Source organism: Grampus griseus (assembly GCF_964374135.1).
Source record: "Grampus griseus genome assembly, chromosome: X".
Taxonomy (NCBI): Eukaryota; Metazoa; Chordata; class Mammalia; order Artiodactyla; family Delphinidae; genus Grampus; species Grampus griseus.
In genome coordinates this window covers 118,923,909-118,939,215 of record NC_138999.1, presented here as the reverse complement: position 1 = coordinate 118,939,215, position 15,307 = coordinate 118,923,909, and the positions used below count along the sequence as shown (strand labels likewise).

The 15,307-nt window shown below is 37.6% G+C and overlaps 1 protein-coding gene across 5 annotated transcripts in view; it reads left to right on the top strand.

Moving 5' to 3' along the window:
• The window catches only part of ATP11C (ATPase phospholipid transporting 11C (ATP11C blood group)), a 182,496-nt gene extending 167,578 nt beyond the window's left edge, over window positions 1–14,918 (top strand). For 2 of the 5 annotated variants that reach the window (XM_082681817.1, XM_082681816.1), the window contains 3 exons: window positions 3,049–3,202; window positions 9,583–9,687; window positions 12,323–14,918. In XM_082681817.1, coding sequence (XP_082537943.1) covers window positions 3,049–3,202; window positions 9,583–9,684 — 256 coding nt within the window. In that variant the 3' untranslated portion in view covers window positions 9,685–9,687; window positions 12,323–14,918. Of the gene's footprint in view, window positions 1–3,048; window positions 3,203–8,821; window positions 8,913–9,582; window positions 9,688–12,322 lie in introns of those variants that run through there. The other 3 variants (XR_014298532.1, XM_082681818.1, XM_082681819.1) reach the window with 3 other exon arrangements.
• The last annotated feature ends 389 nt before the right edge of the window (window positions 14,919–15,307 follow it).

The following is a 15,307-nucleotide window of genomic DNA, read 5'->3' as shown; positions in this document are numbered from 1 at the left end:
CTGAAGGTGTGTAAACATCTCCTCTGTGAAACGAAACTAATTTCTAGCATGACCTCCCATGTGATTTCCAGTAGAAATACTCATCCTATGAAGTTTCTACACAATATAGTGGCCAATAGATACAGTATTATCCATTTGGACCCTGTTCTCTCTTTATGGTATATTACTCTCCTTCTTGTCACTACAGATGTGCTCAAGAGATAGAATATATATCACTTAATACTCAGAGGGTTATATTTGAAATCACCGTCCCATTGTTTTGGGGGAGGTAAAGGTAGACTCTCTAGCTTGGATTTAAAGTTCATTCTGTTCATCTTGGTTCAGTAGATGTTTATTCAGAATCTGTTTTGTGTGAGGCACTCTATGGGATACAGAAATGAATAGCCTGTACCCCTGCCTCAAGGAGACTAGAGTCCAGTGAGGGGCACATAAGCTGTGATTGGGAGAGTTATAAGGAATGAAAATAAGTTAGATTTTCATCTCCTTTCCTTACTCCCAGAGGCCTATATTTTGTTTTTTAATATCACAGTTTTCATTAATTGGTGACTTCCCCTGACAAGGATGCCAGCAGCAGAGACCAGGACTAGAGTAAGCCATAGGGTAAGATTCTAGGAGTACATATTTTCACTGGTTTGAGCAAAATCATACGTACAAAACAGTCCATATTATCACAGAGATGTGGGGATCATGTTTATGTCCCTTGAGACTTAATTAGAAGAAACTCTTACTGTTTTGGAAAGCTTTTTAAAATAAAAGCCTCAAGAAATAAAAATACGGACAACCTAATCACTTATGGAAGTAGCAGCTTCAGAAAATATAATTACAGCATTTATTTGACACCTATATAAATAATTATTGAAGCAGTGAAGCTGAAGGAAGTCTGTTTTCTTTAATAATATACAAATGAATCAAAGTTGATTAACCAAATACACAATACACAATTGTAAGGTCATAATTCTGTCTAGGAACCTGTGTAATCAGTATCTGAACTAATTATGCAAAATTTCCACAAGAATGAAATGTTTCTAGCAAACTAAAGTTTCTCACTCTTTCCAGACTATTCCTTATTAATTAACATAAATCCTTTAAATGATTTAAGATATTGTCACACCTGTTTCTATTCATTAGAGATGGTTACTAAAAATGAAATGTTAATAAATCTGTTTTATTTTGTTGCCTATAGTGCTATCCTTAAGTAGACCTGTGTGAGTTGAGCTACTACATGAATATAAAATTTATATTATAAAGCAACCAAGAAAATGTGACTAGAAACTGTAATACTTCAGCTGAATGCTGATTGCAGCTAATCTCCAGACATGCTCAGCCCTGAGGCATTGTGACTCACCCCTCTTTGGGGATGGGCAGTGAGAATGATGATTTCTGATCCCCAAACCCCATCCAGGAATAATAATTTTTGTTTTTTACTGCTCCTCTGCAAAACTCCATAGATGCCATCAAAATCAAAAAGAAAAATGTGGAGCTTTTAATCACAGAGAGGGTACTGTGCAAAAGAATACCCTGTGACGACTAGGTGTCAATTGTCTGCTGGACCCTTATTGTGCCTCAGTTAACTGCCTAGAAGATTAGTCAGGGTGCCCTTCTGAATTAGAGTGGGAATAGAGCTCTGTAGAAATCTTTTCTTTATGGTAGGAACCCTAGAAAACTTGTTTAGCCTGGACCTCATAAGTTTCTCCACCTCACTATTGTGCTCACAATCTATTCCACATATATTCCACAGTCTAGTCCTCAGCTGTGTAGAGCCACGAGCTTGATTTTATCATGTTACATGAGAGTGCACAAACATGAATGTGTAAATGAGAAACCAGTTTATCTTCAGTGAGCACTATTTGTGATCTACTCAATGGCACCAACCACTTATCTACCTAAGGCTCCTCATCCAAGGACAGTCTGATGTATACCCCAACCTTGAGCAGCTGCTTTGCACTTCCTCCCCCTCAGCTTCAGACAACGTTCATCCTAGCCTAGTGAGGCTCTCTGTGGTTCAGCTCCGGCAGGGAAGGGAAACTGGCTGGACTTCTCAGTGGTCGCCTAACAGTTCAGTGGAAGACTGAACCCTGCAGAATGAGGCGTTCTCCTGGATTTCTGGACCCCAAGGCTTAATGTGTGATTAGCAATATTCTTCTGTCAACCTACTTGGCACACACTCGTACTCAATATATATTTGTGGATGAGAATGGTAGATTCCTCCCATTCGAGAGAGAAAATCTCTACAGTCCTTGTTATGTTTACATAGGGGTTTTGTGGGCGGGGGGTGGGGAGTGGTAATAAAAATGTCTTTTAAATTTCCAAATGTAGACCAGAAATCCTTTCTTATATTAAAAAAACAGCCAAGGAAGTAAAATGTTTGTTAGCATAAAAATTAATCATCATTTCTCGTGAATATCTCTGAAGCTCCAGCATTTTCTTTTTTTTTATTATTTTATTTTATTTTATTTATTTTTGGCTGCATTAGGTCTTCGTTGCTGCTGCGCGGGCTTTCTCTAGTTGTGGCGAGCGGGGGCTACTCTTCGTTGCGGCGCGTGGACTTCCCATTGCGGTGGCTTCTCTTGTCACGGAGCACGGGCTCTAGGCGCGTGGGCTTCAGTAGTTGTGGCGTGCAGGCTCAGTAGTTGTGGTGCACAGGCTTAGTTGCTCTGCAGCATGTGGGATCTTCCCGGACCAGGGCTCAAACCCTTGTCCCCTGCATTGGCAGGCGGATTCTTAACCACTGCACCACCAGGGAAGCCCTCCAGCATTTTCTAATGCAAATAAATGTTCTCCAGTTGGCAGCTTTAAAATTGATCGCTTAGTTGTTTTCAAGTCAAATGCATTTTAGCATCTTTTTTCCCCTTTGATTATCATTCCTTTCCTTTCTAAACATTTAGTAAATGAAATCGGTTTACTACTTCTGGGTCGTCCTAAAGAAAATTATTTTTATTAATGTACGTAACAAGGATTCCTTTTAAATACAAAAGTTTCAGTTACACTACTGTTTCATATAACAGGAACTGATTTGTTTTTCCATTATGTATTTTCTTTCCACTCTAGGCCTTTTCTCAAACAACAGAGAATGTATTTTGTATTTGCTCAAATGCTGTCTTCTGTATCCACATGGTTGGCCATAGTTCTTCTAATATTTATCAGCCTTTTCCCTGAGATTCTCCTGATAGTATTAAAGAATGTAAGAAGAAGAAGTGCCAGGGTAAGAACTAAGTTTATATTACCACCTGATTTTTGGAAGGGGCTTCAATATCTGCCGTGAACTAAAAACTTTATTTAGAGAATTGCATTAGTTACAGCATGTTAAACCCCTCCTTACAGGTTCATCACTTAATTTCCTCTTCTGCATAAAAAGTATAGTAAAAAACTTCGTTATCCAATGCAGGTGGTAAGTAGATTCCTTAATAGTGTTCTATGTGACCTTTAGCAATCCATATGGAGTATCTCATATGCTCCATATGGAATTTTAAATAGAAAAAAATGATTTTTTTTTAATTTAACCTAGAATTTTCACACTGGGAATTTCCACACCAACATTCCAGCTTTAACCTTAGAAATTTCCCCATGGGTTGTTTGCAGATTTTTTTTTTTAGTTGATAATCCCAATTTGCCTCTTTCAAACCTTTCCCCTTCCTTTAATTATAGTGCTGCTTAATCTCTGTGTTGCTTCTAGCCCTGTCTGTCCAGCAGTATATTTGAACCAAAGAGAATTCCTTGGATGTGGTTTCTACATCCTTCCCCTCTTGAACACACTTGTAAAAATTCGAGATTGTTTTATGAGTGTGTTTTTATTTTTGCTGCTTATATGGTAAATTTTTTGCGGGAATGAGAAGTTATTACCCTCTGTCAGCCTAATCGCTTGGCCCTGCATTGTCTGATATCTTTTGAGCCTTTCTGAAAAAGCCTTTAAACTGAAAGGGATAGATTAGCCTTGAAAATAAAACTTCTGGCAAATTTTGACCAACATGTTAATTAAATATGTCATATTCCTACCAACACGAGCTCATTTTGCCAAACAAAACCCTGTTTCGATCGTATTGACACCAATTAGATCTTGTAGCCCCTCCAAGGCAATATTTTCAAGAAGTAGACTAAGCTATATCTACCTGATCTATTTCATTAAATTTGCCAACCATTTTAGCCACAAAACTGGCTTGCCTTGATTTTTTTTTTTTTTCCTATTGATTGATTCCAGTGGCTGGCATCATGCAGAATAGGGAACTAAAATGATTATAGTGGGAAAATCTTCAGTGATTAGATGTATAAGAGAGGAGCTTCAGCCCCACTCAAAAGCAGTAGATTATCAGTGGCATAAGCCACATTGATTCTTGCTATACACGGCCCAATCACTATATAGTTAGGTGGTCAGAACTGGCCTTAACTCCCTGCTTCTGCATGCCTTATGGGTGGAACTGCACACAGTAACGTTAACCTAAGACTGCCTTAATCTCTCTCTAATCCTTCCGGTAGACCCCCCACTAACTCCCTCCAGCCTGGTGTTTAGTCTTAGAATGGAAAAGTGGCATTTACTTGTCTGATTATACCTTTAATACCAGTTGAACAGGGATAAAACAGGTTCCTCCCAGAATGGCTCAAGTGGCAATTTGCATGAAGCCAAACAGAAAATGTCACAGTAAGAAATCTTTTGGTGCCTTGTTGTAATAGAGATTTGTCTAGGAAGGATCTCATTTGGGAGTACACTTTGAGGAGTTCCTCGATGTTTTTCTTATTTGGGGTAATGGAGCTCATGCTAAATAATGGCTCACACCCAGCTTCATGCTGTAAAGATGAGACAAAAATCTCAGAAATCAAAACCTTCAAACATATCATCTTATTCTCTTCCTTAAGCCCTTTAAAAAAAAAAATTAGACACTAGCTGGAGGTGACTTTTTTTTTTTTGGTACGCGGGCCTCTCACTGTTGTGGCCTCTCCCGTTGCGGAGCACAGGCTCCGGACGCGCAGGCTCAGCGGCCATGGCTCACGGGCCCAGCCGCTCCGCGGCATGTGGGATCTTCCCGGACCGGGGCACGAACCCGTGTCCCCTGCATCGGCAGGTGGACTCTCAACCACTGCGCCACCAGGGAAGCCCTGGAGGTGACTTTTATATAAATTAAATGGCTACTAAATATTTTAAATGTTTTTATATAAGTTAAATGGAGAGATGCTACAAGGTAGTCACAGATAAAGACTTAGAACATTTTCTTTCCGCACAAACAGCAGATTCCAAACTTCTGTTGAACGAAAGCATGGAGTTCTGGGACTGCGGCCCTTTTTACTTAGCAGTGTAGAATGTTTCCAGGGTTTAGCATGAGATTTGTTTGCCATGGATTATGTCCATGATAGGAGGAATTCCAGTGTCTGTACTGTAGCTTGGCATGCTGATATGCTAGAACAACCAGGAGAATTTCCATAATCACCTTCATTCGTTCACTCATTCATTCATTTATTCCTATCGTCATTGAACCAGTGAACATGTGTTGAACCACCTACTGATGAACATCTCTCTTTACATCCAGAGTCTGAAAGGCTAGATGGTTTTTCAGACTCTATGGGATTGTGAGACTTGCAGATGAGACAAAACATTGTGGGCACTCAGCAGCACTGCCTTTTTTTTTTTTCTTTTTTCTTTTTTCTTTTTTTCCCCTTGTGAGAAAATGCAAGAGCAAAGTAGTGCATATGAATGCATAAAGGCCAACTGAAACATGGCAGCTATGACTACTCTGATAAGTCACATCTGTTTACACAAGGCTCTAGTTGGCCACATCAAAGAGGCAGAGGCCACTTCTAAGATAAAGGAGAAAAGAGTATTTTAATGACCAACAGTCTGGCATCCTGGGTGACTTCCTACTTTGTTCAATATCCCTTGCTAAGACATTGGCCTCATTGTAAAGAAACGCAAAGGACTCTTTTACACCGGGTCAGCCTCATACCTGACTGAATCCCTAATGGGGATTAGCTCGCGTGTGTCCCGAGCTAGAGGTAGAAGATCCCCCTGACTTCATCCAGTAAGCTAGGGATCCTTCGCATGTAGAGCCAGAAATGCCTGTGGTAAGTAGACTGCCAGTGCTATCCTCCTGTGAGTCTAGGCGGCTGCTTTAAGAAGGGGACTCAGCAGTGGATAGAGGAAATGTCTACGGCATTTGAGAAAGAAGCTAAACCATTTACATCCAACAATTATAGAAGCAGCCTTCTGTTGAATTCTATTCAGTTCAGCACACATTGCCCGAGGGTCGACTGTAAGCTAGCTGCTGTACTAGGTGTTAATCATTCAGAGGAGAAGCAGACGTAGCTCCCTCTCACAAGGAGCTCTCACTCTAGTTGAGTTATAGAGGGGACTTATTTGGAACACTTCTGTAAGCAGGTATAAACAGAACAGTAGATTCAATACTATGGCTTGTTGTAACACAGCTGGGCTATTTCAAGGTCCAAGTCACTACCTCCAGAAGCCTCCACCACAGCTGCGTTCTGTCATGATATTAGCATTAGAAAGAATTCTCTCTTCGAAAATAGGTTCCCCCACTCATTTAACTCAGGGGTAAATATTTTCACACCCTTATTTTCAGCAATGTAGTTAATTCTTGAGCTAAAGTCCCATCATTAAGGATCATAGGACTTTTCTTTAGCTTATGAACTGACAAAGCCTCATTGCCATGCTGCTGACAAGCGTATGATGAAACTATCATGGAGCACTGAACAGTGGTACAGCAGATAACACTTTAAAGGAAATTTAAAGTTTAGGATTTTGGTATTTCAAAAAGCTGTGTCCCCTCTTAAGCACATTTCTTGGGCTGTCTCTTAATCAGTGAAATACACCTGGACCTTCTGGCCAACTGGTAAATACCAGTTCCCATTTCCAGCAGAGGAATTTTCCACATATCTTTACGTAAAGTTTTCCCGTGTAAACCACCATGATCTAAAGGAGGCTTGACTTTGCCTAGTAGACATGGAAACACTATAATCTAATGAGAATGGACCCAGCAACATGGCCATACCTTGCATGTGAGGTCTGCACAAACAAGAGGAAACATTCCATTACGCAGGGAGCTCTTTCAGAGTGGAAGACAGGAAAAGGAAGAATGTCAGGTGTCTGAGCAAAATTCCCAGAGAAAGCACTTTGGAGAATACAATTTATCCTTATAATAACAATGGTGACAATGACGATTACTGTTGCAATCCTGACAGTGTCACATAGAACCAAGAGTTCTAAGGGTAACAGTCCTGTCATCTAAATTAGACAAATATAAAGTTGAATCCTAACATCGTGGCTGTTGAGGTGGACCTTTATGCATTGGCCTCTGACAAACTGCTACTTGAGCCAGAGTCAAAGCTCTCTAGATGACTGCAAAGGAATGTGGAAATTTCATACTGTTTTAATTATCTCCCATCCTTCTCACCCTCCCCCAACCAGTTGCTAGCTGTACCAGTTTTTTTATTGCTTTAATCTTTCCATGCTCTCTGCTGCCTTCTGTACTTTCATATTTCTTTTGTTTTCCTTTATAAAGTAACCTATTAACCCCTAAAATGTCTACTTCTTAGAAATACTTTTATCTCTGACCGTTGGGAACAAGGTTTTGAGCACACCAAAATGTGTTTCAGTTACAGTCTTAAATAGATGGGCTTGTATTTTAAACACAGGGTGGGTGATTTGGTATCATGTTAATCTTGTTGCAAGGTTTTTGCCCACAAAATAGAAGACAGAGCAATTTAAAATTTTTTTCTCAGAAACGAAATATTTATTTCTCTAGCTTTATCAATTGGTAATTTGCATGTTACCAACATGTCACCAACTGTATTTAAGGTAAAATGTGAACAGGAAAAAATGTAGTTATGTTAAAATATATATGAATAAATAAAAATATTTGCCTTTAGAAGTATAAATGTTTATTAGACTCTGTTAGATATATGTGTTACTTTAGCTGGTTTCTTTTTGTAAGCGTATTTCCATTAGCTGCTAAGGAGATAATATGGGTAATCTTGATTAGCAGAATCATTAAGCTCATCCACATAGTTGACCACTTATCTTCTGTTTTGCTTGAGCAATACCAAAACCAAGTCTATAAATTAGCCTATAGCTTCAGGCACAGAATAAGAAAAAATAAAACTAGCCTCTTAGGTTTTCTGATTAAACTGTAAGTTATCGATTTTTACTTTTTCTAAGTGTTTTAAAGGAAAAATTCATAGCTCTTCAGCCAACGCTTTTAAAGAGTCTCTATAGGAGAAAAGGGGGAAACTGATCAAATTACGTTAGAATAAAGGAAGTTAAAGATTGGTTCAGAGGTAAACGGCACTGAAGTGTGGTTTCGCCAACAGTTTTTCCATTATGTTAGTTTTGATTAGGTTTTTAACCTGGAACTGCCCAAGGGCAGTCAGTCCCTTCATATTCCATCTATGCAATTGGATAGGGGAGACAGTTACTTCAGTATAGACTGGTGATGGACCCTCAGCCTAGCTCTCTGACCAGTGGATTTTGAACAGTGTAAGCTACTGAGTTAATGATTAGAGATGAGCTTTATTTCAATGAGAAACATATTTTTAAATTACTTTATTCAAAATAGTCAATTTTCCCATTAAGAAAAAAATTTTAATTGCTATACAGAGAAATAGTAGTTTGCTCATATAATAGACTATTCCTAACTCTAGCTCTACTTTTACTTCAGAAAGTAACGTCTTCAAAACTAACGTCATTTCAACTTCGAATTCTCAAGGTTTCTTTTTAAATGTCTTACATTTCAGAGAATATTTACTTTTTTTTTTCTTTTTGGTTTCTGCATTTCTCTTTTTTCTACTGCAATTTTCCACCTTTTGTGCAATTGTGAACAAGGTAACGAAACGCCTCCCTTCCTCAGGAACATCTACTATCTTCATGCTTTCTCAAACTTCCAGCAATCACAGTTTCTCTTGGAGTGAATAAGGTGATTTCCTTTCTTAATGTACCAACTTGCTTGCATTCTCATTTGCTTGACATCATTTTCTGATTCTTTATGAAAAATTCTCATGACTCATCTTTACATCTTCTATTGATGCTTAAGAATATTTTGTCATTTTCCTTTAATCATTTGTTCACCTTCTCAAATTGTCACACTGGAGAGAAAGTGATTTTCAAAAACTTGGACTGTAGGTCTGTAGTCCCATTGGTTCCTGGTGGCAGTAGAAGCCACAGTGTGTTACAGCTAGTCTGTTCACTAAGACAGGAATGTTTTGCACAAATTTCTCTTTGTTCAGTACACTCACAGTACCGGCACAACTCTCAGAGGTGTTCACCAAAAGGATGGTAAGGTTTACTAATCGAACCATACTGACTTCATCAACCGCATAACTTAACCAGTGTCATTTCAAAAACCCAAGTTTGCCACGTAATGTCTGTATTCTTCTACCATGAAAACAATTCAACTGGAGTTGGAGACTTTCTTAGGTCTTTAAATGTATTCATTTAAATGTTACGCATTTGCTGTAGTGTAATCATTTGTACTTTTGGCCAGAGGAGTAGTCTGTAGGAAATTATTTTTTTCTTCCTACATTTTTATCACCAGGTGGGTTAACCAATCTTCAAATGCTTTAAGTATCTTTACCTCACTATTACAGAGAAATCTGAGCTGTAAAAAGGCATCTGACTCATTATCCACCAGACCTTCAGTCAGACCTCTTCTTTTACGAACATTCTCAGACGAATCTAATATATTGTAACAGGTACCTAGTGTTAAACAAGCGGGCTGGCTTTAAAGAAACGGATTAACAGCATTATAAAGAAAAAATGAAAATATCACTCTCTAAATTTTCTCTGCTGTTGGTGTGGTGAACTTTATACTATTCTTTGCAAAAATATAAAGATGCATTACTTGGAATATGGAGGAATACATATTTTAAATTTGCCCAAATAAAATTTTAGGCATTTTCCAGAACTGAAGGGCAGTACAGTATATTTAATTTATAAGGGGCATGTTGTCATGGCATCACGTGAAAACGCTTGTTAATACTGATTAGGAAATATAATTTTGATTTTAAGAGATGATTTGGAAAAACTGAAAATAAGTATTCCAAAATTGCATCTGTATAATATCAAGTCAGTTTTAGCACTGCATGTTCTTTTGGGAATTATGTGAAAATAATTCAATGTGTTTGTACTTCCATGTGCTGTGTCTGTGTTTCCAGGTATATATTTAATGTCCTTGTAAATGTCTGATCCCCAAGTATATCTTAATGAACCAATCTACTGTAATCACTTTTTGTAGTGTCAAGTTTTATTCAAGCTAAATGTTTCAACTTTCAGAGGTAAAACCTTTCCTAGCCATTCAGGGGGATGCTAGCCTAATCATATAGAATGCTTCATAATTTTTCCAAAAGTGAGTAAATTAATTTTATAACATTGTTTCATTTACCCCCCCCCAAAAAAAAGATTTGGAAGGAATTGATATGCCATGGGAGGAATCCTTGAACTCAGAATGACTCCTCTACGTGTACTCTGTTTCCCACTGCAGGGGCCTCTGTCACCCTAGACCTTTAAAGGTCTTTTATCCATCCATGGGAATGTAGAATAATTCATGAATGAGGTTTACAAGCTTGTCAGCTTGGAAACAACTCTATATGGCTTAGGGCAGGGCTGTCTTTCATGCCCACATAAAAATTAATGATCATCATGAATGACAGTTGCAGGTCAGTTTGCTGTGATGCTAACAATTGTGAGTCCACCTCATAGGCCCATTTTTTCATCATCTGTCAACTTCCCTACCCTCCAGCAAAGAATAAAAATTGAGCTAATGGATTGAATCCATTGGTTCTTCTATCTCCTACTGTTCATCACAGTCTGCATCTGCAGTGTTATTTTGGAAGCCAATTCATTTTGTCTCAGTCTACATACATCCTTTTACCCATTTGGAGTGACTCACCTGCTTATGTTGTCCCTCAGTAATGAATCTGCTTCCCAGTAGCCTTCAAAGTCTTTGACTATTTTGTTCCAGATAGCCTTGTCCTAAGCTGTGTGATGCATTTTAGCTATACTGTTTCCAGTGAATTTTGTATCCCCCTGGATTGCTTGCCTTAGCTTGGTCTGTGGTTTGGGAGACTAGGCTGGGTAGCAGACACTGCTACTGCTTTTGGCCTCTCCAGGGCCTTAACTCCTACAATGCCTAACACAACTGAGGAAATTTTTTTCAAAAAACGATTGTTTTATTTTTAATGTAGTTATTTCTTCTAGGAATATATTTTCACGTGACATTATTTCTTCTCCAAGGAAAATATTTGGCAATTAGTTTAGCCACCGAGTTTGTCCCTTGGTTGATAAGGGAACTGCCTGACTCCTTTTGTAAGTTCTCGATGTGAATGGCAACCTTATTTTGGTTAGGGTCACCCTGACCCTGCTACCTGGAGAAATAATATGAGAAAATGGAACATCAAAAGGAATGGAAGGTATTCTAAAGAACTTCTAGTCCAAGTATGGCAAGGAAGGTGCACCTAAAGGGGGAGAAAATAGTACACCCCTTAAGGCCCTCCACTACTCAGGTTTTAAAAAGTTTGATTTTTGAGTGGAGAATCAAGGGTCAGGTTGACTCCCTTGACGTAGGACTTCCACTTCTCCACATAGCTGATTTATACTCACTGATCAGTTGCCCTATCATGCCCCATCCTGATCATAGCATGTGATAGTGTTTAGAGGACAAAGAAGAATCTACAGATTTCTTAGGGAGATTTCTGTGGTTTCTTTTCTAAAAAGATGATGAATAAGAAAAACAGGAGTCAGTTGACTCATAGATACATGATCTACCAAAAAGAAAATTAACTTCAATATTATAGAGAGGAAACATGTTTCTTTAAGTAAAGGAAAAGTACTTTCATAACAGTCTTTCAAAACAATGTATCTTCAGACTTTGTCATAATTAACAACCAAAAAACAGTTGATGCATTCATTCAACATGTCCTGAGCATCTGCTGTGCGCCAGACACTGGGCTAGGTGCTAGAGATAGAAAGTTAAATAAAATGTCCCTGTTTTCATGTCCCTTCTGTCCCTCACAGACTAGAAGGGATCTTAGTGAGCTAAGCCTCTGCTGTCCTAGTGGTAAAAGTTCTTAAAAGAACCCTGGAGCAATCCAAAAGCAAAAAGCAAGTCTGAATCTATTCAGCTGACAAATGAATAAAGGATTCAAAATTGGTTATTGTGTCACTTTTTCTTTCCCTGCATGTGAATAAAACTTGGCAGCTTTGTTAAAACAATTGTTTTATTCTCATAACAAAATTTACTACTTGATTTATTTTTGAAAATGCTGAACAGGTGGTTTTACATTATTATTAAGATAAAACTTTTAACTCTGTGTATTTTGAATCTTTCAGAATCCGAATCTTGAACTGCCTATGTTATTGTCCTACAAGCATATTGACAGTGGTTACAGCTAAAAGAAAGCATGAAGAAGCAACTACAAAAAGTTATCATCTCAGGATACTTGATATGCAACAAACTAAACCACTATCTTATGTCTAAGGTTCAGAGTAAATGTCCACTAAGATACCAAATGACTCTCTTAAGCATTTACAGTTATTGTAAGTAGCCGTTATGGCCAAAGCTCTAAGTTATGAATTATATGAAGGTTGAAAGCAAGAATATTTAGAATTTCTGGCTTTAGATAGAATAAAATAACTACCAATGGGTGCTCTTTTAACCCATGAACTCTGAATGGATCTAAATACAATAGTATAAAGTAGAAGTCATGCAATGGGAATGAATAGATTTTGCTAATATTACTTTTTTTGCCTGGCAGAAGAAATAGGCAATTTAGATCACATTTCTTGTTCCTGCTGAATGATAATGTTAAATTATTTTTTTCAACATGTGAAAGGAATACTTGAAAATATAAGAGGACTAAATCAGTGCGTCAGATAGTAGTTAATCCTTTCTGTTCACCCACATGCTAATTTTGTCTTGATAGAATATCCTTGCCAAAAAATAACTTGAAAGGTGGAAAGAATGTTAACCCTGGGTATTTTTGCAAAAATCAAAAGAAATTATTTATTTTTGTTCTTCTGGATTACACTTAATGAGTGTAAGGCTACTAGATTTGAAAAGAAAGCATTTCCAATCAGGAGCTCCTCAAAATAGTTAAGATATAATAGATTTTTCCAATATTAGTTTTACTGGGATCTGAGGCAAGATGGGCAGAACCACAGTTACATAAAAATAAAGGCCATTCTGAACATCAGTCTTTTATCATTTTTTTGTGGAGAGGAAGGAAGAATAGCTTAATTTCAAACTGTTAATGGTTTTTATTTGAAAGAGGTTGCATCTGTGCATATATGCAGCACTTTTTTTTTTTTTAACTTGCCGATTTGGGAGGAGGAAGGGTCCCTGGCACAACTCTGAACATGAATGTTGTCTCTCTCAGCAAACTTGGCTAGAGTAATGGTCTAACTCTAAACCACGAGATTCACCTTGGTAAAGTCCTTGACTTACTGGACTAGAGGGAGGTTTTAACCTCCTAAGGAGTTCACCTAAAACATATAAATGTGGTGTGTCTTTATTAAATGTTAAAATTAAACACACGCTTTTTTTGGGTATAAGTGACTACATTTGACTACTAGATTGAAATGGTCTTTTAAAAGGTATTTTCTTACCAGTTTCCATTCTTGGTTGTCTTCCTGGCATGCCTGTACTATTAGTGTTTCTATTGTACCTTGATTTGGAGAAGTAAGTATTAGATTCAATCTATACCAGTGTATTTATAAAGTCCATATGGCACATTTGATTCTTCCATTTATATTTTGTGTTAATGTTTAGGTGTAATTTTTCTTAAATTTTAGAAAGGACATAATTTCAGTTGTCAGAAACCATTCCATCATTACTGACCCTTTTTCATTATTTCATTTGTTCTCATATATCAGTATTATTTTTGAGTATTTTGTTAGGTGGCGTCACACCTTCCTAAGTGTGCTGTGTTCTAGTAGCCTAGTATTTGGGGCAGTCTGCTGAAAACCAAGTCAATATATTCTTTACCTATTCCAAAGAGCTAAAAAATCAGACCCAGGAAAGTTTTCAATGTTTTGTTGTTGTTCTTGTTTTTATAGTTGTTGCTGTATTGTTATTGTTGTTTTACATAAGAATTATAAGGACTGTGAATACAAAGAGCCGACCTTAATTAGAGAGGCTTGTTTAATGCAGACCATGGAGATTTGACATGATCAGAATATCTAGGGTAGTGGAAATATAACTGGTGGCATGTGAAATTCCTTGCATCCTGGAAGAAAGACAAGGGGGATTTAGAGTTGTGTCTAATAAGCTACACATTACACTGCAGCTCAGATTCATGATGGCAGTGATGTGTAATATCATGGCCTAGATCCTTGAGAGGGACCTGACTTTATTTTTTGAAAGATATTTATTTTATTAGTGAGCAAAACAATTGGTTAGCGTGGGGTTAGCAGATGGAATAACTTGAAGTAAGCCATCCAGTATTCCTATCACTACAATCTAACCACCTTATTTTGTGTCAGAGAAAGGGGTAAAATGTAATAATAGGATCATATACCCATCATTTGAATAATTTCGAACCACAAAACGTCCTTGTAGTTTTCACAGCTGTCCTCCACTGTTTGAGGATGTTACCTACGAAACGAAAAACATAAATTCCATATCTACCACATTTACACCAGCAACAGTATAAAATACAAGCCTAAATTTGCAAAATCCATAATAATTTAGTGATGGAATTTTTTTAATAACATGCAGTATATAAATGTAGATTTTATGCAAGTGTTGACAAAATCATTTTTCAGCTTGCAAAATGGGACTGCAATATTACATTTTTCACTTCAGCAATTTTTTACATCGTTTTTGCTTTCTATAATGAATGTGAATGCCATCTTTTACGAATGCAACTTGCCTTTTTCATTACAGAAATTTTGTTTGATGTAATCAATAAACTTTGATATGATATGATTGATATTTTTAGCCTCTTTTTTGGGAAGGTCTGTCTGACGTAAAAGTAATATGGAAGCAATTTGGTGATGGGCAATACGTTTCTAATTTCCTCTTTGCCTGTACAATTCACAAATGACTGACCATTTCTGCATACGTTCAACTAGCACTTGAGGGCAATACGTAATTTGGGGAGTTTCCGATATTTGTGGGAGTTTTGAATAAGGCTGTATCTGGTTGCTGCATACGTAAAAGTCCAGCCAAATCAGCAAATACATATTGAAAGTCTGCTGTGTGCTTGGCAGTGCTCACTCATTGGAGGTTGTACGATATATGGTCCCTGTCTGCATCCCATTGAAATCATTTGATTCTTAAGTGCCCAGAGATACAGAGATTTTACAGTAGTGTGT